The sequence below is a fragment of the Haliotis cracherodii genome, unplaced genomic scaffold (assembly GCF_022045235.1).
Source record: "Haliotis cracherodii isolate W230 unplaced genomic scaffold, xgHalCrac1.p SCAF_2, whole genome shotgun sequence".
Lineage (NCBI taxonomy): Eukaryota > Metazoa > Mollusca > Gastropoda > Lepetellida > Haliotidae > Haliotis > Haliotis cracherodii.
In genome coordinates, this window is record NW_027266275.1 from 69,298,606 (window position 1) to 69,322,792 (window position 24,187).

At 44.0% G+C, this 24,187-nt stretch overlaps 1 protein-coding gene across 1 annotated transcript; it reads right to left on the minus strand.

Annotated features, from left to right (window-relative positions):
• Positions 1 to 613: 613 nt before the first annotated feature.
• LOC139468424 (polyhomeotic-like protein 1) lies at positions 614 to 20,352 on the minus strand. The gene is made up of 6 exons (XM_071250381.1): positions 19,071 to 20,352; positions 5,267 to 5,493; positions 4,292 to 4,518; positions 3,297 to 4,044; positions 2,281 to 2,983; positions 614 to 1,121 (listed from the first exon to the last, which is right to left on the minus strand). Exons 1-6 carry the CDS (start codon positions 19,650 to 19,652, stop codon positions 933 to 935), a joined length of 2,676 nt encoding a protein of 891 aa, XP_071106482.1. The 5' UTR covers positions 19,653 to 20,352; the 3' UTR covers positions 614 to 932.
• Between the last annotated feature and the right edge of the window lie 3,835 nt (positions 20,353 to 24,187).

Below are 24,187 nucleotides of genomic sequence, written 5' to 3' on the forward strand. Positions count from 1 at the left end.
ACGAATATATAATGTTCGACTTAACGTGTTTAAACTTGATGTAAATTCGACTCAACGATGTTTCACGTAGTTATGTTCGAACTAACGTGGTTTGGCTGTATGCATGTTCGATTTAACTTGGTTTTCACATAATGCATGTTCGATTTAACGTGGTTTCACATAATGCATGTTCTAGTTAACGTGGTTTTCACTGTGTGCATGTTCGATTTAACGTGGTTTCACATAATGTATGTTCGTTTTAACGTGATCTTCACTGTATGTTTGTTCGACTGAACGTGGTTTCGCTGTAGATTTGTTCGATTTAACGTGGTTTCACATAATGCATGTTCGATTAAAGTGGTTTTCGACATATGCATGTTCGATTTAACGGTTTCACATTTTGATTAACGTGGTTTCACATAATGCATGTTCGATTTAACGTGGTGTCACTGTATACACTTTCGACTTAATGTGGTATAACTGTATGTACGTTCGACTTAAAGTGGTTTCACTGAATCCATGGTCGACATAAGGTGGTTTGACTGTGTGCATTTGTAAAACAACGTTCCTCTGCATGACGATCTGGTAGTTTGATTGTATGACAGACAACAAAACAAAAAAGTACCATGAGAAATTTCTTTATAAAATTGAACCCAGCATGTGTGGACATACCTCCCTACATAAGACAGTACAAAAGTTCGTGCACAAAACATGGAACGGCACAACACATCTCAAAACTCAACGACCACAAAACGAATACTCGTTCGTGCTGACGAACACATTATCGAATTCTCCCAAGGAAAGGAGAACTAGAGTTAGATTATCATGAATAAATTATATCACAATTGTTCTGCAGATGAAGAGCACTGTTTGTCCATTGGGAAAGTCTTATTCGAAGTTCCTCTCAACTTCAAGTCAGTGTAATGTCAACAATGTTGTGCGCGCGCATACGCCTAGCTAGCACCAAGAATCAGTTTCCGGCAACTGTCACATCCGGGGTATTTGCTAGCTTCTTGAACTTTTTTCGCAACAGCTTCTGACACAAGAAGGGCTGGACCAAGCTTCATGCCCAGATTTTTCATGAGGTGGTCGGTTGTAAGTAAAGGCAGTATTTTTCCATCCACTCGTTGCTCTCGGAAATTCTGGAAGATAATAATAATGACATTACAAATTTGAAAAATAATAGTTGATTCAATATACATCGAAACATGAAGAATTTTAGTTATCACGAGGCATAAGTAATTAAATACGTCTTAAGTACATTTGTTTCATTAAATTCCCTAAAACCTATTTAGAAGAGTCGTCTCCTTGTTGATATATACAGAAGGACAGATATAACGCTGCGTTGTAACAATTTGGACGGATATGAAGGTTGAGCCTGAATACAGAGAGGTCGGTAATTGGAACCATTTCTCAAATAGATTCATTCCAATTACTTCCTTAGTTTAATAAATTGTCAGGATTAAAGGTGATTACAAACATATTCTCCCAAATAGACGACTTTTAATGAAATCGTTATCAAAATCTGAACTTAGAACCAATATATCTGTCTAGGAATATTGGTACACTCGAAGCGTTGATATTACTGTGTCTCGAAGCCACGGCGCTTCTATATTACCGGAGGGCTAACAGTGAGACTGGCTAAGGCTCTTAAGGCACAGTAATATCTGTGTCGCTGAGTCCGCCTCGCTTTATGTCTGGGTATCGCTAAGCTATTGTCATTTCCCCACTAACTGAGGTTGACAATATACGCTGTGACATCAGGATAAATCTGGTTTCAGTGGCGCACAACATGAGCACTGTGTTAAAGCGTTATCTATCCAACCGCCTGTCTGCCAAGCCTGCAGTGTGGATAAATGATAGCATCTACACAACTAGTCGCGAGTATGCTCAGGTGGAAAGGTCTCTGTAGTAAGTGATACTTGCAGCACAACTACTTGTGACACGGTATTCCTGGTGGACGTGTGACGGCCTAAATGATAGTCGATTCATTAATGTCGTGACTTTCGTTTGCAGGGAACGGATAATAAACAGGTCGTACTAGTGTTACGACTACTTTCGTTCTAGATCTACGGTCGTCTGGTGGCTGGAACGGGATGCGGGTCGATAAGGGTTTGTCGCAACAAGACTTGGAATTATTCAGTAACTGTAGAAACCTATTTATCACTCCATGACTAAAACTGAAATGTAACACTCGTTACAAAAGACAATTTATAAGACATATAAATAGCCCTTAGCCTTAGCGCCATGGGCCTCGGGGCGAAAATAATTCCCTCAAAGATGTAATTAGCGTATCCTTACCTCAGCGTATAAGCTGCATCCGTCAAGCATACTGATGAATCTACACACATCTTCAACAGACCAAAAGCGGATGTCGCCCGGTCTGCTTTCCGCACACGTACACCTGTGCAGAACGGATTTCCCAGCATGGTCCATCCAAGATGGCGTGTAGGGTTTAAAGTCTATACTTCCGGTGGGCTTAAAACTTTCCTCTGCGTACATCTTCCGTGACAGTTCTTCACTCAAATTTCTGGAATAATCGTATCCATATGGTTGGAAACCATGACAACCGGGCAACGTGTCGAACCTGTAGTCTGGAGTAGGATATTCCAAACGCAGTCTTTTAGATGTGGATAAATCCAAGGCGGAAGCTGTCTCCATTTCGACACTCCCCCGTTTAAGTCCTCCCATAGTTCCACAGTGATATGGAACACTTCCGGGTATAGGTAAATATTGGAGAGATCGCGACATATCCACCATGGGTGGTTGGGGAACAGCGTATTGCATCCTAGGTTGCATCATATGCATCGGGGCAAAACATGGCGCCCCGATATTAGGCGGCAATGCGCCTGCAGTTGTTGGGTATAACACAGGTTCTTTCTGGACCATTCCAGGATGGCTGTACATTGAGCATGCGTGAAGAGGATGAAGCATTGCGGGATTGACGTGAATTTGCGGTGGCCTGATGTCATACATTGGCTCCATTCCCGCTGGCGGCTGATGTCTGAAAAATAAAACAATGTTCCTGTTAACTAAATATTACAAAGTATTGTTTTCTAGTGTTATGTCAATAGATGTGGACAAAAATTTCTTAAACACGACTTCCTTTATAGCCATGGAAGGACATAAAATATTACGACACTGAATTCACGAGTTCTGTAGTCGTGTGTCATAACATACACATTTTAGTACATATGAAGAGAGTTGTCATAAATAGGTCTTTCTTTTTTCAGCTTTGCAAGGACATGAAATATTACGACATTGAAAACATGATTTATCTATGCCTGACACTGACGTTCAAATTAGAGAAAACTTACAACATCTGAGGCCCATGGCCGGCAGCCAGAAGTCTCATGTAGTCGCTGAAGGCGGCGTCGCCAGTTTCTGGTTGTCGAACTTGTGCGACTTCATTTGTCGTCCGTGAGTCTTGTATCGACCGTGGTGACGCCTTCTCCAGCTCCCTCCTGCTGTTTTTGGGAATAGGCTCGTCTGTCACTTTATGTTTTGTCTCGTGCGTGACGTGAGTCTTAGGTTTAGCACTTTCCTTGCACTTTTCTGGTTCTTTCACGTGTGATGATGACACACTCGCATGTTCGACGACGTGTCTCTCAGCTGCTTTGACGGAATGCGATTTTGAATTTTTGGGGCACATTGGCAGCGTCCTCTGGCAGATTTCCGAGTCCCCGGTTGGTTCCGGCGACGAGGGGCAACTAGACGAGCAGGGTGAGGACGGTTGGGCGTCGCTTGAATTATTTACATCGTTCGCTTCCATTGGCACAGGCGTTGCACTTCGTGCAAGTGTCTCTGCCTTTTCGCTTTCCACTCTGATGGGAACCTCCACATTGTCTGTCACACACACTGACTCTGTTACATTGATATCAGAACATGATATGTCGTTAACACAAGGCTCCGGGCAGGTTTCCATTGGTTTTGTTTCCACTTTGACCTTGACCTCGACCTTGACCTCTGGTGGCAGAGGCTTTGACAAGGGTTCGGTGTATTTAACCTCGGGTAGTTCAACACGTTGTTCACACTTGGGAGGCTGCTCGTCTATTTTGATGATCTCTAAAATGAAATAGATGTCATAAATAAATAAATGACATACAGGATAATATCAACGAAAAAAACGCATGCCTCGCACACAAAGTTATGTAATGTTTTCCCCAATGCTCAGTTATGAAAAGGAAGTTTCAGACCAAGTTCCACTCATTACACAATATAGACCTCGTTAAGTTCAAGGTTCTAAAATTATTGAAATCGCTTATGGTCTCATGGAGCTCTGACTGTGGCGAAATATAATCGAAAGACATACCTTTAACTGGTGGTACAGGTGTACGTATCTCAGTAGGCGGCAATGAAACTACTTCAGGTACGTTTTCAACAACAGGAATCTTCGGAACTGTGATCATCGAATCGATGTTTATTTGACCTTGAACTTTGACCTTCTTCAAGGTCTGATCTTCTTGTTCAATCAGTCTTTCACATTGTTGTATCTTAGGTGCGTCAATGACGTTAGTTAATTTGGACTCCTTCAAGGGGCTGAAAAACAGATTGACATGTTTATCAATAACCACTTGGTGAGGGTGATAGTAAAAATAAAACGTTGCATCAGCAATATAATGATCAAAAAGCCACACATAGACAACGGGGCAAGAAGTTTCCTAAAATAGTATTCTGTTGTTTGATGTTCTTAGCCGCAGTCGGCATTACCCTAGCTATACCACGGATGGTAATTAATCGAGTCTGGGTCGGACAAACCAGAGTTTGGTATTATGTGCAATGCCCTGCGTCGTTGAGGTAAGGTGACACGTAACCTACAAAGTCACAGAGTCTGACCAACGGGTCCAACTTTTGTCGCCTCTTACAACACAGAATGGGGCGATGTGTACCTAGTTTTCATAGTATTCTAACCGGGAGCCTGATGCGTTCCTTAAGAGTACGAACACAGCGAACTGTCAGTACATGAACACTTACACCAGAGGATCTATTGCAGGCGAGCATAATGGAATAGCTTGGAACATCCAATGTCAAATCTGACCGGGGTGTTCTCACAGAAATATGAACTCGCCTTCTTTATATGCTTAATCAAATGACCCGGTGGTCACGCACGCTGACTTGGTTGATGCATGTCTTCAATCCCAATTGCGTTGATCGATGCTTATGAAGTCAATCACTGTATTGTCTGGTCCAGGCTCGATTATTTACAGACCGCCGTCATAAAGCTGGAATATTGCTGAGTGCGGCGTTAAACAACAAACAAACAAACAACCTTAATCAAGTATTCTACCTGCAATGTTTCTCCGTTGTCTTCTTCCCACTACTACAGGGGAAGTTCTGATCCTGGGGCAGTTTTCCGTCCACACCTGACGCAGGCTTGGCTCCTTCAGTGGGCCGACAACGATCCACTGGTTTGAAGGCTCCATTTGCATGATGCTCCACGGATCCAGATGATTTCTTGACTTTCCTTTCCTGAGTGGAGGGCGTTTTGCGTTTCTCGCCTGTCCGACACCGAGTCTGCAAGGAGAGGACAAACATAAAACACCTGGGACGATAATAAGTAGTTCCACCACGTGGAAACAGAATGGGGAAGATTGATCAGTGTGACGCTCAAGCGTTAAAGAGGTTTAGAGTTACCGCCCTTCCCATGACGTCAGCCGCCGCTAGATGGCGACGTCGGGGCCTCAAAGGGCACCGACTTGGCGGCGTTTTGATACGACAGAGGTAAACATTTACAAGCGATATAATTTTCACACTAGGCGTTTTGTGTTTTAACACGTAGACAACATGTGTAGCGGTTAACAGCGTTGGGACGCCGAGGCGATCCATATTGCATGTAACGAACATAGTCTGTTTTCGAAATGATATAAAAAATTGAATTCATATGAAAACACATGAGAATTAGATGGATAGAATTAGTCTTGAACGGGTTTGTTACAAATGCCTAACTTTCACGTTGGGTATTCCCCGAAGGTCTGCGCGAACAGCTTCGATTTCCTTCGCTCTAAGTACAGAACTGTGTGTGAATTCGCAAAACACACGAGGACAACAGTATAACGTTAAACGCCAGGTCGATGCGCCGCCGCTAGTTATGTACAGTCGCCACGCGGCAATATTGATCATATGTTCGCCGTTTTTCATTCTCTTCAGCTGTTTCGCATTCAGCATGGTTGTCTTTTCAGCCAGATATCTGGTTACTACTTTTAAAATGACTTTATAAAAATTTGTATCGATCAAGAATTTGATGCACGCTCATGCCCTGGCGAATATGGTGTTTTAAGAGGATTCGTGACGCCATGCGACTTCGGAAAAGCGAGTTTGTCGGCATATTGGGCAGATTGTTGAATTAAACTACTATAATTTTAAATTTGCTTTCATGTACATCTAAACTTTATGTCACTTCTCGGTAAAATGCAATAGCTCTTATTTCCAATAATTCACATTCCATCATTTAGAATTTTTTTATATATTGGCTGGTATATCGCTATATTCGCAGCATTGGTCTGAATGCATCTGATCTGGCCAAGTCAAATAAAATTGCCTATATAACAATGTGGGCTAAACGGTAACTTAATCTTCCTTGCATAGAGCAAACGTTAGCCAAACATTAATCTCTAACAGCATTGGGGGCTGATATGTATTTGAACGTCTCCCTCGGCAAAGGTGAGAGGGAAATGTGAGACCAATCCCCGACGATAGGAACGACTTGGGCGCCCGTATCTCCTCACCTGTCGTCTTCCCAGTAAATTATGGGGCGCTTTATCTGTACGTTTGTCTCGCCGTCATGACCCCTCGGTAAGACCTCCCGCTATCTCCGAACCCCGGACGCGTGGGGGTGACAAAAGGCCGAGTTCGTCTTGACGGAACGCCTGCCAGAGTTGATATAGGCCGACTAGACGCTCGGATACCCCTAGCGGGGCACTCAGCTATGCGTCAAAACGAAACTATTGGAAAGATATTTTTCGCTAAGCTTCTTATCCCCCTCTCTAGCCGCGGCTGACGGTTTATCGGAGTACGTGACTAGCCGTGCGGTCCTCTCGGGTGTCCTACCGGGGCTGGATTTGTCCCGTTGTCGAGGGAAGCTTGATCGGCGTTCGTTTTATCTTTACGATGCCAAAGATTTCTAAGGTGGGGTGATCCCCACGGCGTTTGAGTAACGCTATCCGCAAGGCGGGACTTATCTCCTTTGAGAGTACGAGATCACAGCTGGCTGTTAGTGTGAAGATCAGTGTCCGTGCAGCGTCTTTCGCGAAGCTGACAAAACGTGGAATTGGCATAATCTGTTTACCCTGCCTTCGTCTATAGGAGAGCGATTATACATTCAGAAATTCGAAGCGTTGTGTTCGGAATAATATCAACGGTTATTTTTTCTTCATATTAATTTCACGTTAGTTTTGAATAATTACAAATATTTACTTGTAATACCAAACGTCGGGATATTAATATCTCTGTACATATAAACGTCGTACAATTGTTCGGATTAATCGGAAATGAAATGAAGCAGATTGAAACTCAATTACTGATCAAAGCTTAAAAGCATGAGGAAATCGCTCGGTAAACACAGTATACATGGGACGAGCGAGGGATTATTCAGCCTACTGGCGATAAAAAATGAGTCACTGCCTGTTTCGAATGCGGCCCCAGCGCCTCCCGGCTACACCAGCCGCATCTTCAGGTGCTACAGTCGGGCTTCAGCAGCAGCGTGGTCTCATTTAGGAGCATTTTCACGTGTGGGGCATCGCCGTGTAATGAGGACCGCAAATGCTGCTTATTAATCTGCTATTAAACCGGGTTGACCTCGCTCCTGTGCCACACCTACACGAGGAGGCGGCTCCGTCACCCGTAGGCCATTAAAGGCAAGCTTTTCCAATTGGGATAATTATAAACTGGGCGTAAGCGGGTCTCGAACAACCTCGGTGTCTCAGCGCGTAGCTAAGCCCTATCCGCTCGCGAACCACTCCCTAACAAAAAGGTCGAGAGACGGCGCTCGCAAAATCCCACAGTTCGTGACAAAACAGCTTACAGAGGGAGCTCTCGCGTCAGAGCTCCCTGTGGTTTAGGGTATAGTCTTCTTCGCGAGAGTAAATGTCTGAATCCAGTCGCCTTGTACAGGGTTTATTTGTTTTGCCTTCGCTCCGCAGCCGTCAGCGAAGACTCTTCACAACGCCAAGCCGGAGACATGTGGGACTCGTCCATACGCAAAATGTAGATCGGGGAGGGGGGAGGGGGGACTGTAAACCCTACGCTAGTGCATAACCTCAGCCCACGTATAGTGCGAAAAAAACCTCAAACTACATAATTTATCCCCGCAAATGTTTATGATACGTAGATGTGATATATTGGATGTCTTACCGACGAGTCTTTGTCCAAAACAAAGGGTCTTTACACGCATCTGTATACGTCTTGCCGACAATATAAAACCTAACGAATAGTTCCATGTAATTTATTGGACATCAGGTGCAGATTTGAAGGGCAAGGGGAGTCCTTCACGTGTGATTCACTGTCGAGAGAGATCGAAGGCGGTGTTTAGGCAACTTTAGAGGACCTTGCCAGAAGCACGGCGCTAAGTGCTAGCTTTTGTTTGGGCGTCATCCACAACCTCGCCGTTCTGCCCCCTGTAATCAAATTTCTAGGACGGGAAGGAGTGCCGGTCTCAGGAGACGGAGAGACACGTTCAAGAAATCACGCAGGCGGAAGAGGTTGCCAGATCGCAGGAGATGGTCCCCATCAGATTGCTGTTACCGGAGAGGCAAACAAAGACGGCCTGCGTCGTTGTCGATATTTCCTATTACCTCGTCCAAACTGCGTCAATCTTACCCTAGCCATGGCGCAATGTTAACGTCGATCATGCGCGTGCGGAACGTGTGCGAGCGCCAACTACCGCCAGCCGCCCGCTGTTCTGTGACCCGCATATCGAACGGAAGACACTATCGCCCCGTCAACGCCTGCGAGACGGTTGATTAGAACGCCGCTCGCTGCTTTATGTGGCGATGCGACACCTTCAGCCCGCGCTGGTCGCCGAGTGTCGCCCCGCATCAGGACTGTTGATTTATGCCTGGTTTCGACCAAACGGGAAGATATGTAGGAAGACGCCCCACTCTGATCTCTTGGTGTTGGAGGAACGTCTCTCGCCAGCTACGTATATACGTCATATTTCACGCCGGCACTGGCGTCGGAGCGGATGCGCCCGCGGTGCCAAAATCTCGTCATGATTGCCCCTAGGTCAATCAACACCCCGTGCTAGTACTGCTGACGCTTGACCGATTTATAATTGCTCTATTTTATCGTATTTATTGCCAGCACAACCTTTCAAATAGTGGCGGTGCAAATCGGTTATTATCATGGAAATTAACGAAATTTGAATAAAGGCTGTGTGGTTCGGTATAGCTTTTAAAGTAATGATGTGCCCTGTAGATGTATGTGTTAAATGGGCATTGTTTCGAAGAACTAGTTCAATCAATTCAATGCATTGATTATCAATGTAACTTCACCGGCAGTTTCCCTTTCACTCGCATAGATATCCCAAACATTATCAAGACAATATCATGTTCCAATACCGAATTGAAAGATAAGATAGAAATTGCTTGACTGAAGAAAATGTAGAATATTTCAATATTTCTCTGGGGTTTAAAACCATATAATATTAATAAAGCAGCTCTCCATTAAATAATTAATAATTCAGAGAGGGTCACATCCCACACTAATGCGCTCAGCGTCAAACAAAGGCGAGCCACTGCCACTTGATCCACTGGGTAAACCTCATCGACTGATTATTTCCACTTGGCGATCACGTGACAGGAAGCACTTTCCGAATTACGGCAGGACGAAATGTCGTAATCAGTCCCGAAATCCAGAGAGGCGAGCACGAGTGACAACAGTCGAGATAAAGTGGTAGAAATTAACTGCTTGACTGCGTTTTCGTTTAGTTACCCTGGAAACGCTAGTATCACGTGCTGTGCATGACATGTTGTAAGAACGATTAACGACGGATATGCGTCCAGCTACTCACAACGTTCCAACGACAACAATTAAACAGCGAAGGCCGTTGTCATGTACACGTGAGATTTTAAAGGTGCATTGGAAGCCTTGATGTGAAGCAAAGCAATGGAAGTTATCTGTGCGTGTCTCTTCTCTGACGGTTTCCGAGAGATAGCCTACGTTAAATGTCAATAAAGATACCACTGACACGTTTTGCTTTTAACTGTAATCTGCGCACAACGTTGCGGAAATCACAATCATACTTGCTCCGGACGTAACCTAGCCTGGACAGAACATTCACCAAGGCCAACTCGTTTGACTGGTGCTAACCTCTATGCTGGTTACACGAAACACACAGTCCTAACTACACAAGGGCGATAACTAATGTAGTCTATCGCAAATTTATCAACATTAGTGTCCAACCATTTAAGTGATGTTCCTATAGCAACGACTTGAATCCGCGACTCATTAATTGGCATGGAACATAGGATTTCATCGTGACGGGTTAAACATGTAACAAAAGGGCAATCCCACACCACAAACCCATTTTCAAAGCATGTGACACTATACTACGTCAACAGAGATTGTTGGAATAGCCACCACCCTCGATTATGCAGGGAATGATAGCTCATGACCGTGGTGAGTGAAAAGTGACATAGGAAGTCAATTCCGAAACGAAGCTGTTATAGCAAATGGACTTATTATTTTCTACAGTGGACAGTTGAGGATGAATCCGCATATAATATGAAACATGACTGTGATATTGTTTTTTTGTTGTTGTTTAACGCCACACTCATCAATATTCCAGCTGTATGACGGCGATCTGTAAATAATCGAGTCTGGACCAGACAATCCAGAGATTGACATCATGAGCATCGATCCACGCAATTTGGATACGATGAACTGCATCAACCAAGTCAGCGAGCCTGACCAACCGATCCCGTTAGTCGCCTCTTACGATAAGCATAGTCGCCTTTTACGGCAAGCATGGTTGCTGAAGGCCTCTTCTAACACGGGTCTTCTTTCCGTGAAGTCTCGGAATAGTGGAATAATATTGTGTGAAGTGATCCGAGAACTTGTAATATTGGGCTCCGACAGGGGGATACGACTTGGCGGAACACACGTAGAACGTTTCCGCAGGCGTTTTTCCAGTGTAAAATTACATTCCGGCTTCGCGGGGGACTATTTCCTTCATCTTTTCGGAACTGGTGAAGCGGCTAGGCTCCATAACACCCGGCGGTGGAAACCTAGAGCTTTGCCGAGTCTAAAGCGAAAAGAGAATTAATGAAGAAAATCTCATTTTCGCAAGCTAGATTGATACTTTAGCCTGAATTAATAATGCACGATTCCCATCCACGGCAAGGCTCTAATCATACGAAATACTTAATGAAGACCGGTGACAATTAATGCGTCCCCCGAGGCGAACACACCACACGCTAAAACGATTAGTGACTGCCGAGGACGCGGTGCCAGGAGGGTGAGAAGATCCAAGTCGGCTTTGTGTTCTCCCCACACAACTCGCTGCGAACTCCCGCGGATACACGCCGTGAACTGCCACTCTAGGGTTTTCAATTTTCGCCAGCGACCTCCCCGAATCCCGCTGTACTCTCCAGTGTCCCAATAATTAATTTTGCAGCTCATCCTTACATTCGGCCTCCCGACTCCCGGCGCCGACAAAGCCCGCCGTATGCAAATACTGCACGTGACCGGATTTGCGCGCATATGATCGATAGCACGTTTCGTGCCGGCTGAGTCGGATTTCTCTAGAGCATTTGAATGCTGACACTCGTAAGTAATTTAGTTTCGCGCTCGTGCGGTGCGGCACAGCTCTACGCCATCCCATCGCGACTTGTGCAGCGGAAACAGTGCGTGTTTCTTTGAAACATTAGGAAATAGTTTAACGCGGGCTACGTGCCGGCGGAGTGAAGCAATCAATACCCGCCATATGCGATCCGGATCAATATTTGCGGAGGCCAGCTTGGGTCGACACCGGTAGTAAATTTCGTTTCTATCATATTATCGCCGTTCGCTGGAGACTTTGATAGAACCGCTTTGCAATTTTTGCTCACGAACTTGGTATGACGGTGACGGCTGTCCAGCCAGCTTGGTCGCCAAAGCTTAGCGGGGCATGCGGGTTCGGTATTTACTATGGGACTCTTTTTCAACGCGCCGTCGAGCGAAAAATAAATTTCTTTGTGCGCCGCTCCGGGATTAAGTGTTGGAATCGATTCCACTGCCCGTGACCGCCCGGATTTGAGCAATGGTCTTTAACTCGGGGCGCCCACCGAACTCTGTAATAATGCTGGGCCTATCGAATACGCTCGGGATCTACAATTAGAGCGCCAAATTACACCATACGGCACTGGGCTTCGTATCAATGTACAACTGGCTCGCTACCAATGCGATCAGCTCTCGTAGTCCCTACGACTAAGTGCCGACTCCCGAATAATTCATTCTCAGGCATAATTCGCCCTCACTCTTCCTAATAATAGGCATCTGCCCATATAGCGAAATGATTGTCGTTAGATACCATCACGAGATGGATTAAATTTTTCGATTTTCCCGACTTTGTTTTAGAAATGCATCCATTAGAAAAATGGGCTTTCAGTCATTAGCTCTGTGTCCACCAGATGGTTCGATGTCGAACCTACACTGCATCAAAGCGGATACATATCAAAATACTGCATGTCATAGCCGTAATGGATTGCATCCATACCTGAAGCTATAAATTAAAACTACTGTCGTGTAACGCACAATGATCGCTGTAAGGTGTGCGTCACTGAACAGGTGACTTGGAATTCCGTGGGATGATACGTGTTACAAAGACGACGGGGTTTGATCGATAGAATTTAATATCTGCGTAATCGTGACCATTATTAAAAAAAAGCCTATAAATGATCGAAGTTGGTTAACGCCGCTTTGAACAGTGTTTCAGGGATGTCATGGCGTGTCGACTGGATGTTGGAGGAAATCCCAGCGAGAAGCGGGTCTTAAGGGGGGTGAAATGGGGTTTAACGTCGCGTTCAAACTTATTGCATTTAGATAAATACGTGTATGCACGTGTGTGTGTGTGTGTGTGTGTGTGTGTGTGTGCGTGTGTGTGTGTGTGTGTGTGTGCGTGTGCTTGTACTAGTCTGGCGTGATGCCGGTTTTATAATACCAGCCTGCTGTGATACTATGTCGCGAGGACACCATTCGCGTCACTGCATGTGTCTCCGATCTGACCAGTTCATTGATGCTGAGTAGCAGGAATGGTAACAACAAGTACCATTTTTAACGTATTTGGGTATGACGCGGCCAGAGAAGCAGGACTTGGACATTTATCAATATAATGGTGCCAGAATCACGGCTCTGGAAGACCATGGAATCGTACAGCAAAAACCACTAACAAATACGTCAGGGTGTTATTGAAATAATTTTCAAATCGCAGGTGTATATTTGGTATCATACAGTCATACATGTTTACATGTTTATCATACAATCATACATGTTGACGCGTCAATATTTGTCGAACAAGAGGAAAAGGTATCGAGGAAAACACCACGTGTTGGAAGATTGTGTTTTCCTCAAAACGGAACTGTTATCATGTCGCAAACAACAAATTCTTATCGCCGTTCAAACAAACTTCCTCCTCTCCCAGTTTAGTTAACTCAAAGTCACGCAGTGTTATCGTTTTATCTCAGTAGTCTGTTAGTGATCGAGCCTGGCCGAGACAAATGGCTGAGCAACGAGTCATGTCGGCGGTAGTCCGTTCTGGCGATCACCCATCCAAGAACTATTCACAGTCAACGGGCATTGTGATCAACCGATTTTCGAAATAAATACGTACAGGTCTTTGAATAATCCCCCGTAACTAACGGGTCATATCTATATTGTTCTAAAAGAAAAGAAGATTCGATATCGTTCAGGCAATATAAGTCATAAAGCTTAAAGGAGTATTATCTTGCTAGTTTAGCTCGAATAGACAATGGTAAAGGAGGTGACAGGCCATATGTAATATACGAAGACAAGCTCAGACATGTTACACCGGCTTTGTTTAACCCGTCAATGTCGACAAGGGAGACTACTCACGAAGAACACGTGAAATACACTATCTGAAAGTCTATCATCTATACACTATATAAGGTTGACATTCCGCGGGCAAGTGATGATAAATGAAACTCACAAAAATAAAGGAAGTCGATATATATTGTTCGAATTAACTTTGTTGTTTAACGCCGCACTCAGCAATATTCCAGCTATAAATAATCGAGTCTGGACCTGACATCCTGTGATTGACATCATGAGCATCGATCAAGGCTATTGGGATCGATGACATGCATCAATCAAGTCAGCGAGCCTGACAACCCGATCCCGTTTGTCGCCTCTTACGACAAGCATAGTCGCCTTTTACGGCAAGCATGGGTAGCTGAAGACCTATTCTACCCCGGCTCTTCGCGGATCTCGAAATAACTAAGAGAAGAGCAGCCGTGTGTTTGGTGTGAAACTTCACTACCCAAGATATCCAGAGACTGTTCGATGATGTGTTGGGAGCACATCAGTTCATTTCGTTCAAAGCTGAATCAGGCTGTTCGTGTGGATCTCTTTCACTGAAAGCTTAGTCTGAAATATAATTCTGTTATATCATTCTATCAGTATGTTCCCATATGTTTTCCGTTTGTAGTAATTGTTGGCGATACATATGGAGTGTCCAGATAAGAATGAAGGTTCCCAGTAACCAATGCTTGTCGTGTGAGGCGACTAAATGGATTGGGTGGTCAGATTTGGTCACTTGGTTGATTTTCATGTCACCTCATTCAATTGTGTGGATCAATGCTCAAGATGTCAATCATTTGGTTGTCTGGTCCAGACTCGATTATTTACTGGCCGTCGTCATATAGCTGGAATATTGCTGCGTGCGGCGTTAAACAACAGCAACAACAATAACTGTGGGCGAGGTCGGGGGCTTCACATATCTACCAGTCGTGTCATTCCTGATCAAAGACGACTTTGTGTTTCAAACATGAGAAACTTACGTTTGACATTGTACATTCACAGGGGACAGAACAGACTTCGCTTCGGATTATATTTCAGGGTGTATGTGTTAAATTCTCTGTCAACAAAACAAATATCTGGTGTCGGGTGATGTTCTCGAGTCAGATGACATCCTGTGGGATCAGTAGTGAATACATTGGAGCCGAGTTTGCGTCTAAGCTGACAGAATGTGAAGAAGAATTGTCGAGGTACAATTATGCACAGGGTTGGTGGTGAACCGGTTTCACGTTCAGAAACAATTATATTGAATTGTTGAACGCTTTACGAAAGGTACATCGATACGTCTTGACTATACCCTCAAAACTATTTTTTTTAAACAATACCTATTAATAATAGTATTGGCAGACTGGCTAAATGTGTGCATATGTGTATCATTTGATTGTTTGTTGTTAAACGCCGCACTCAGCAATATTCCAGTTATATGACCGCGGCAATACTTCGTTCCAAAAGGTTTAAGCTAACGTGAAACTATACATCCAGCTTATATATTAATTTTCTACTCATTACACCAAACTGTTGTCTATGACCACTTGCTTTTGTTGACATATTTAGTTAATCATCATGTATTGTTTGGTTTAATGCCTTTATGAATATAACTTGTACTGGAGAGGTATTCACGTGCGCCTTCTTTGCTTGTTGACCGATTTGCATAAAAATATGTTTAAATCATATGTCGGCGGTTTGTAAAAAAAATAGAGTCCGGACCAGACAATCCAGTGATTGATATCATGAGCATCGATCCACATAATGGGGAGCATGTGTGTATAAGCATCCGTACGCACGAATATCGCATTCTAAACTACACAGACATTATTTTCTTTATTAAGGCTGTTTCATATGAAACTCATCACGATTTGAATTGAAGTCAACTTTATTCTCTATTTCGAATTTATTCATTTCAAAATTACACGCACAATAAGCAGTCTCGAAACAGGCGAGCGAAGCCATGGCGTGTCGAAACTACTACGGAAAATAGAAGGTTGCTCTGTAACAAATCTGGAAAATACATTTCAGCGGCAAGAAAATACGATTTCATAGCCTTAAACCTGTATGGAGAGTAATTTAAACTTTTACGACCGAGACTTAATACATTATGCAGGTCCGAGCACAATCTCCGCCAAACAGCTGGGCACTAGGAAGCGTGAAATAGCAGTAATTATCTCGGGCAGACGTGGAAGCGACCTAATACTGGGGCATTATACTAACGAGAAACGTAATAGCTGAAAAATAATATCCCCAGATCATTTGCCGGTTGTAAAACTATTAGAAACGCTCGGACCTTCTCGCTAGGGGTTACCGCTAGGGGCGGCACGGGAAACGCTGGGGGTCGGGGCTTTTATTAGCTGCATCTGATAAGCCCGGTCGGCGAACCGGCATTTTCCTCGGGGCATTTTCACTTCCTTATTGGGGTGGGATATTATGTCGTAACATAAACAAAGGATTGGAAAGATAGTAAAAAATCTTCCGGTCACGGATAACGACCTTCGTTTGTCTTGTCATTGGTGAGGAGGATATCGGCAGGTTTATTGGTGTTGCGGACTTAACGACTTAGGTGCCGATTGCGGGCATGTAATAACGGGATTGAAGGGTTTAGTGTAAGTATTTCGTTAAGTGTTAGATGTGACATCTAATTGCTGCTTTATTTATCAATTTGGCAGTGTACCTTTAAAAACATTTTAGTTAAAGATTTATTGAATTTATTTCGATGACATGTTCAGAAAACGGTTTTCAATCTCCGTGTGAAAAGCCATATTTCTGTAGAGTGAATGTGTTTGTCATAAACGTACACGGTGTTGTTATCAAAGGCGTTCTAGGTGCATTGAGGCAGTGTCTTTTAAACCATAACAGTGAATATGCTTTTAATTTAAAATAAATGTGTTTAATTTAAAATAAATGTGTTTCATTAATTCACATCACTTTATATCGACACATTTCGTTTGATGAGTTCCCGACAACAGCTTAGTTGGAGCTAATTTCTTACAGTTCATCGTCAATCTCAAATTGTGAATTTATAGTAAAAGTCAACACGATCGGATATTAATTCTCGGCATCGAGGTAACAAAATACCCCTTAAGTCGCATGCAAATCACAAGTTGCACCGAACAGCACGAAAACTGAAACTAGTGCTGAAACTCGATAACTCGCTATAAACCCAACCACGTCCGAGCGCCTGTGCTGCAAAACATTCAACCCATTCGTGCTCTACAATACGTTCAACGTACGACGTATTGTCACGTCAAACTGGGGTCAAACTGACGCTTTCTGTCACGGACACAACTGTGCCAGCACATTCAAGACAAAAACGCCCTCTCCGACGACAATTTACGGCGCAAACACGTGTGCCCCGATACGGCGACAGCATTCTGCCTCGGCAATGTGCCAGGACCATTTTACGCTCAAATCAATCTTGTTTCCGACGCCTGGTCGCATTTTTCCTAACGCGATGGGCACTACCGGGAAGACGTAACCGGCCATCGATGACAAATTGTGAAAGTGACTGGTATTTGGGGGGGGGGACGACTATTTTCACATATGTGCCAAATTTGAAATACTAGGTCTGTAGGAGTGTTCATTTGTTTTTCATACAAATAATATATTGTATACGACTTCTTGATGTGGAGCCATATTTAAAAGGAAAATTTAATTAACAAACCTTCAAGGGTGTTGACGTAATTCTTCATAGTAGATGTATAAATGTTAGGTTTTGAAATTATACAAATCCAAGGATATACAATGTTTACTATATGTACCTGAACAATCATACGTTTTACGTCTTCTGTTGTGGAGAAATAAAGTGATGATGATGGTGATGATGACGAGAGAATGTTAGTCGCTTGGTCAGATATTCGTCGGGGGTGTTTTCACGCGAACATATTTCATCATTCACAACAAATTCAAATCGAAACAGTTCACTGGTATGAACCCAACCGATGTGCTGGTTTTGGCGTTCGGTATAAACACGAGTGCATGGATGTCGATTATGTGATATATATCAACATGGATATCATCGTCTTATCGACGATACGATCAAGGACAATTGTATCTGCAGATAATTTCTCCTCTCTATCGCTCACTTAGAACTCGCCAGGATGACATGAGTGACGCTTGTTCATTCTCCCGATACCCTGTCAATCAGAACAGAGGCTCGATTTTAGCTCGCTCCATGCACGCTTGCTCAAGCCTACGTCAACATTGGCGTCGCCAAATGATTGAACGGCAATTGTAAACTCGCGTCAAAACTGGTGGGCCTATTGTTCGCGCTATGGACATAGCTCAATGTAAACTTTGGACCGCTCTGACAATGATCTTTAGGAGGGTCTCCCGTAAATAAGGCTTTTAGCTGGTTAGAATCACTCGCCTGTCGACGGAGTGCGGAGTATTCAAATCGTTCACACCTTAAACACTGAGTCTTTGTAATTCGCACACAATAGGAAGAGAGCATAGGCTGTTGCCACGACTTCGGGACAAGGTTTCTCGGGTTTGAGCCGGAGATAATTCCAGCCTCTCACACATGGAGGTGGTTTGTTGAATTAGAAAACTTTACAGTGTCGGATTTGGGATTTAGGAAACGCGGCCAGAAAAATCGACAAGTGAAATAAACATTCGCAATATTTCATTTGGGATGCCTGTATAATCTGTCGCCAGTTCATTTCAACATGTGTGTTCATACTGAAATATTTAATTTATTGAAAAGTTTAATTAGTTTCCTATATTTGACATTGACTGAATGTCAAGCCCATACATGTCCTCCACGTTAGATATAATAAAGTCTCAAATATACACACTAACCGTGCGAGTCTGATTAAAAACTGTCAGATCACGGCATGTTTTGATAACGTACATTATGACAAGCTTGAGTCTATGATTCTAAATAGTCCACAACATTCACGGAGAAAACGTGTATGGAGAGAGAGAGAGAGAGAGAGAGAGAGAGAGAGAGAGAGAGAGAGAGAGAGAGTATATACTACATATCTGGTGAGGCTATGCACATGTGTCTGTTTATATTAGTTCATACACACGATACCGTTGTACATTTCACAGGTGTAGGAGGATGTTATTGTCTGACGTTCAAACCAACTTACCGGAGTGCTGGAACCGTGGCGACATCCCTCACAATCACATACAGTCGGATGAACGGACAAGATGCCTTTAGTCAATAGCAACTTCAAACTCTTGCCATGGTGTCGAATAGATCTCTTCCAGTCTTTAGCGGTCTCGCGGCCACTGACGAACTGAAACTCATTGGGTGTTAACCACGAAGTTTGGAAGAATATACACGGCCCCTTGCTTCCTTGGCAAAGTTTCGACAAGTACAAATACGCCTTGTTTTGACCACACTCAACTTCCAAAATAATTTCACCGTCTTTAACAATCGGTTTAACATACTCCTCAGAATCGCCAATCGCTGCAAGAAGGGAAGCTGGGTTGGATGCCAAGTTCTCCTGAACTGATGTCGATTTCACACTGGGTGTTGTAGATTTCACTTTGACACTCGTCGATTTCACATCCTTACAAGTTTTGGGAGTTTTAGTAGTAGGGCTATCCACAGCCATTTCCGTGATGGGAGCGTTTTGTATCATGTCTGTCCGCTGGTCTGTTAGATCATTTGGTGGGTGGTCTGTCTTCGTAGTCGCAGACTGCTCGTGCGCCTCACATTCCCCCATCCCCCGTAAACATAGAGTGAGACCGTGGCTATCGTTCGACCTGCTACTCTCTCCGCTTCCCACTCAGGCTCCGCCCCTTCGCCACCGCTCGCCGCCGTCGCCCCACTTATCACCGCTTGCGCAACCCTCAGTCCGCCAAAGCGGCCGGCACATCTATCATTTACTGGTTTACTATCGCCGTAGAGTCTTTTGACACATCTGCTACGAGTCGCTGCTACGCTCCCACTGGCTCTGCCGTAAGCTCTGAGGCGAGCGGCACACTGTGGTAGTGAATGGTATTGAAACGCCTCGGGCCACTCACCAAGCTGTCACGCTTCACGGGGCAGTCGCTTGACGATTACATGGTCTACCGGGGTCGCCTTACTGAGATGCGCGGTGATTAACCAAGAGACAAAAAAACTACCAAAATGAGAATGAATTCACGCTCCGGCAGTCGGGAGATTGAGCTCCCGGAATTGAATTGATCAGAACGCGTTTTTCTCTAACCCTACCAATACTCCCGTCAACTCCTTTGGGGCGATTTGCTATGCTGGCCAGCCGAACGAATCAATAGAACGACCAACGTGGAAGACCCACCCAGGCTTTGAGAGCAACCCTCACAATTGTCGGATTTATGTGTGCAGTGCCACGCCAGTCGTAATTCCGAACGGGTAAAGTTCATACATTGAGATTGTCGATAAGCGAAAACCTTCGGCGCGCACGGCTCGTGTGTACTATGAATGAGAGGCGGTGAAATTTGACCCTCCTGTTATCTCCGTTCTCCGCCGTAATTCAGCGCCGGAGCAAGGACCCTTTTTGTGAGCGTGCGTGCATGGCGGCAGCAGGCCCGAGTTACTGCTCGTGTCGTTTGAATGTTTGGTCTTTCAAAGCGGGAAATTGTAAAACGCGACAATTAAAACAGGGCGGGCTTATTTACTTGGGGTAGGGCAGGCGCGCGGTGTAATCGGGTGCGTAAGGATCGAATGTGAAACGAGAATTCCAAGTCGTCCTGATTACAAAGCTCGACGTGTGCTTATTGAGAACCATGGATTCTTTAATTTGCTGGTTTCTGTTCAATCAGCGCTGGGGCGTTGTGGCCTTGCAACGGATCATATAAAAGGGACGTTATGCAGTGGGCTTTATTGTGATTTCATGACCGTTTGAAATATGTTTTGCGGAATGCAGTTTAGTGTGGTGACGTTGATTGGGGGCGGGTGAGAAATGTATACGGCAGTAGTGGTTAAAACTTAGAGATTTAATACATTACACCTGTCCTGTACTCCTGGAACGTCGACTTACGTTACGTTCGCTGCGTACAGTGTTTGTTGATTGGCCCCACTACGGTGCGGCAGCGGCGTCATCCGAAATCAGATTTCCTCACTGCTTTGTCCCTGAAACGAGGAGAGAGATAAACGGCTTTCATCAGCCACAACGTATGCATTCACACATTTAAATAATAAAACTTAATATCGGTAAACCATAATTGACTGGGGTGGGATGCTGTTGAGATCCCCGTCTCACGGCCATGCATCCCACTTTTAAAAAAAAGCTTTAATGATAAATGTAACTTGAATGTTCCGCGTGCACTGCATTATCCCAAAATTCCCATCAGTTTGTGAAAAGGGGCTGTATCCGCTACACACGACTCCGTGTGTAAGGAATTCGGATATATCGAACAGGAGGCGAAGGCTAAAGTGAAGCTATATCTAATGCTTTGTACGTGACGATTAATGTCCATTTACTATTTTGGGTATGTTTGTTGGTTATATGCGAGTGCATTGTGCGAGTAGTCACGCTTGTTTTACCTTACACGTCGTAAAAGGCTGGGTCACCTTCCCCAAAGCAATCGTAGTGCAACGACGATCTGACTCCAATTGTTTCAACATGGAATTACGACTGTCGTAGCGCTACGAAGGCTTTATGGATCTGGGCCCGTTCCACAAAGCGATCGTAGCGCTAAGGTGATCGTAACTCCCATACTTTAACATTAGCTTACGACAGTCGTAGCGCTACGTTCGCTTTGTGGAACGGGGCCCAGGAACCTGGGTATCGTTGTACAAACCTTTATTGATCTAAGGTGATCGTAACTCACACAGACCTGCGACAGTCGTAGCGCTAAGGTTGTTTTGTTTTATTTGTTTAACACCGCACTAAACAATACCGATACCGTTAGTTGCCTCTTAGACAAGCATAGTCGCCTTTTACGGCAAGCATAGGTTGTTGCTAAAGACCTATTCTATCCCGGATCTTCACGGATAGGGTTGTTTTGTACAGCGACACCCTGTTCTACATTGCAATCACGGCGCTACGACTGATGTAAGTCTACAGTGAAGTCAGCGAGCTAGTCCTGCACCATGACCGTGGAATATATTTATTTTATGAATAAATAATAATCTAGATATGCATACAAAAGCAAGTCTAGCCAGCTCAAGCTAGCTCTATTCCACGGCATGCAGAGGGAATTTTTTTTATTTTTAGAGTCAAGAAGGATATTGTGTAATATAAGATTTCAGAGACTAAATGTTAGACTATCAGCGAGCCTGACCACCCAATCCCGTTAGTCGCCTCTTACGACGAGGATAGTCGCCTCTTACGACAAGCATGGGTTTCTAACAGCAAACTAACTATTCTCATGTGGACATTCACGAGTGTAGGTGTTTATGACAGAAAACCAAAGTTTCAAGCACGCCAGAGAGAATCAATCAGGATAAATATAATTATACCTGCTAGTCGTCATTTTAAGTGTTGCAAATGGAAAGAGTGTTCCCAATCACCATGAAGCCGATAAGAACATATAGTCGGGGACATTATTAAGAATCAGATATGTTCATCGACAACACCCAAGGTATGAGCTTCGTATAACGCCGTCGTGTTGGAATACATACGATTTTCTTGGTCAGCTGGGGGGAAGGGGGGGGGGGGGGGGGGGTAATTTAATCAATAAGTGTCGTTTGACGCGCTTCCCACCTAGGAGGAAGGACGTTTCTAATGTCAGGCATTGAATAGGCAAATTGGTCAATGCGCAAGCGTAGCTCAAGCGATTAACTAAACCTCTCGTACCTGACAGAGAAATTAACGTTTGTTTGCATAGACTGTTGACAAACTGAGTTTTCCGATAGTTGTGTGCAAAGTTGACATTTATTGTGAACAATTCCGTTGCATATGGGAAAAATCTTTGGTTAAGTCCTTCCAATGAACCGAAACCCAAAACGTCCAGTTGAGCTATCTGTCTTTGTTTATTGTCGATTCGTGCGACACGATTTCCACGTTGATGCACGCACATTGGTCAGCTTGGCTACTCGCCATGTAAACACATTGCTTTAAGAGCATCTGAATGACGTAATGCTTCGTGACCCAAGCACGACGAGCAGCGTAATTGATGTGTTTCATTTCATGTGTCACTCACAAGCGTTGTTGATTTCATTGTGCCGTCTTGAATGAACAAAGCCGCGGTTGTGATGAAATATGTTTGCTATTTCGGTCTGTAAATCCTGCTCGCACCAAGAAAGTATATACAGTTCTTGCTCTCAACTAGTGAGCTAGAAAGAGAATATATTTACGTTTCATATAAACACTCTACAAAGTTATGAAATTCGGAGTTAATTTAAAACATTGTCTCATGTTGAGATTTCATGCAAGTTTATAAACAATAATTAAAATAAAATAACTTTATCAACAATCCACCGAAATGCCATACTATGCATATCAATACGTAGACATTCACGTATTCAAATTTAGAATGGCCAATTTTGTGAAGGCGTACGTGACCTATAAATGACACGGGGTATGAAAACCAAAATCTCATACAGTGAACACAAGGTTATTTTTCAGTGACTTAATATTCTGACATTATTCTTGAAATAATATGCGAAAGAGGCAGTACAAAAGTATCTAGATTTTGAATCAATAACGGCCCGTGAAGATCCGGGACAGAAGAGGTCTTCAGCTTGCTTGCTGTAAAAGGCGACTATGCTTGTCGTAAAAGGCGACTAACGGGATCGGGTGGTCAGGCTCGCTGACTTGGTTGATGCATGTGATCATATCCCAATTGCGTGGATCGATGCTCATGATATTAATCACTGGATTGTCTGGTCCAGAGTCGATTATCTACAGACCGCCATCACATAGCTGGAATAATGCTGCGTGCGGCGTTAAACAACAAACCAACCAACCAATTGAATCAATAACCTTGTCTTCACTGTACATTGTGTTTTTGGAATGCATCCCGTGTAGATGTTGATTTGCTTGACATAAGAAGCAGTTGTGTTGGAGTCTAGGTTACATCACCCATATTAAGTTTACGACCCGTGAAGACCCGGGGTAAAATAGGTCTTCAGCAACACATGTTTGCCGTAAAGGGCTACGAACGGGATAGGATGATCAGGATCACTGACTTCGTTGATGCATGTCATCATATCCCAATCGATGGATCGATGCTATTGATGTCAGTCACTGGATTGTCTGGTCCAGACTTGATTATGTACAGACGGCCGTCATATAGCTGGTATATTGCTGAGTGCAGCGTTAAACAACAACAACAAAAATAATTCAAGCCA

Coding starts and splice junctions, on each gene's coding strand:
- LOC139468424 (XM_071250381.1), bottom strand. CDS start 19,652: ATGGGGGAATGTGAGGCGCACGAGCAGTCTGCGACTACGAAGACAGAC. Junction 5,494..19,070: donor GCCACGGTTCCAGCACTCCG/GTAAGTTGGTTT, acceptor CTCTCCTTGCAG/ACTCGGTGTCGGACAGGCGA. Junction 4,519..5,266: donor ACAACGGAGAAACATTGCAG/GTAGAATACTTG, acceptor TCTGTTTTTCAG/CCCCTTGAAGGAGTCCAAAT.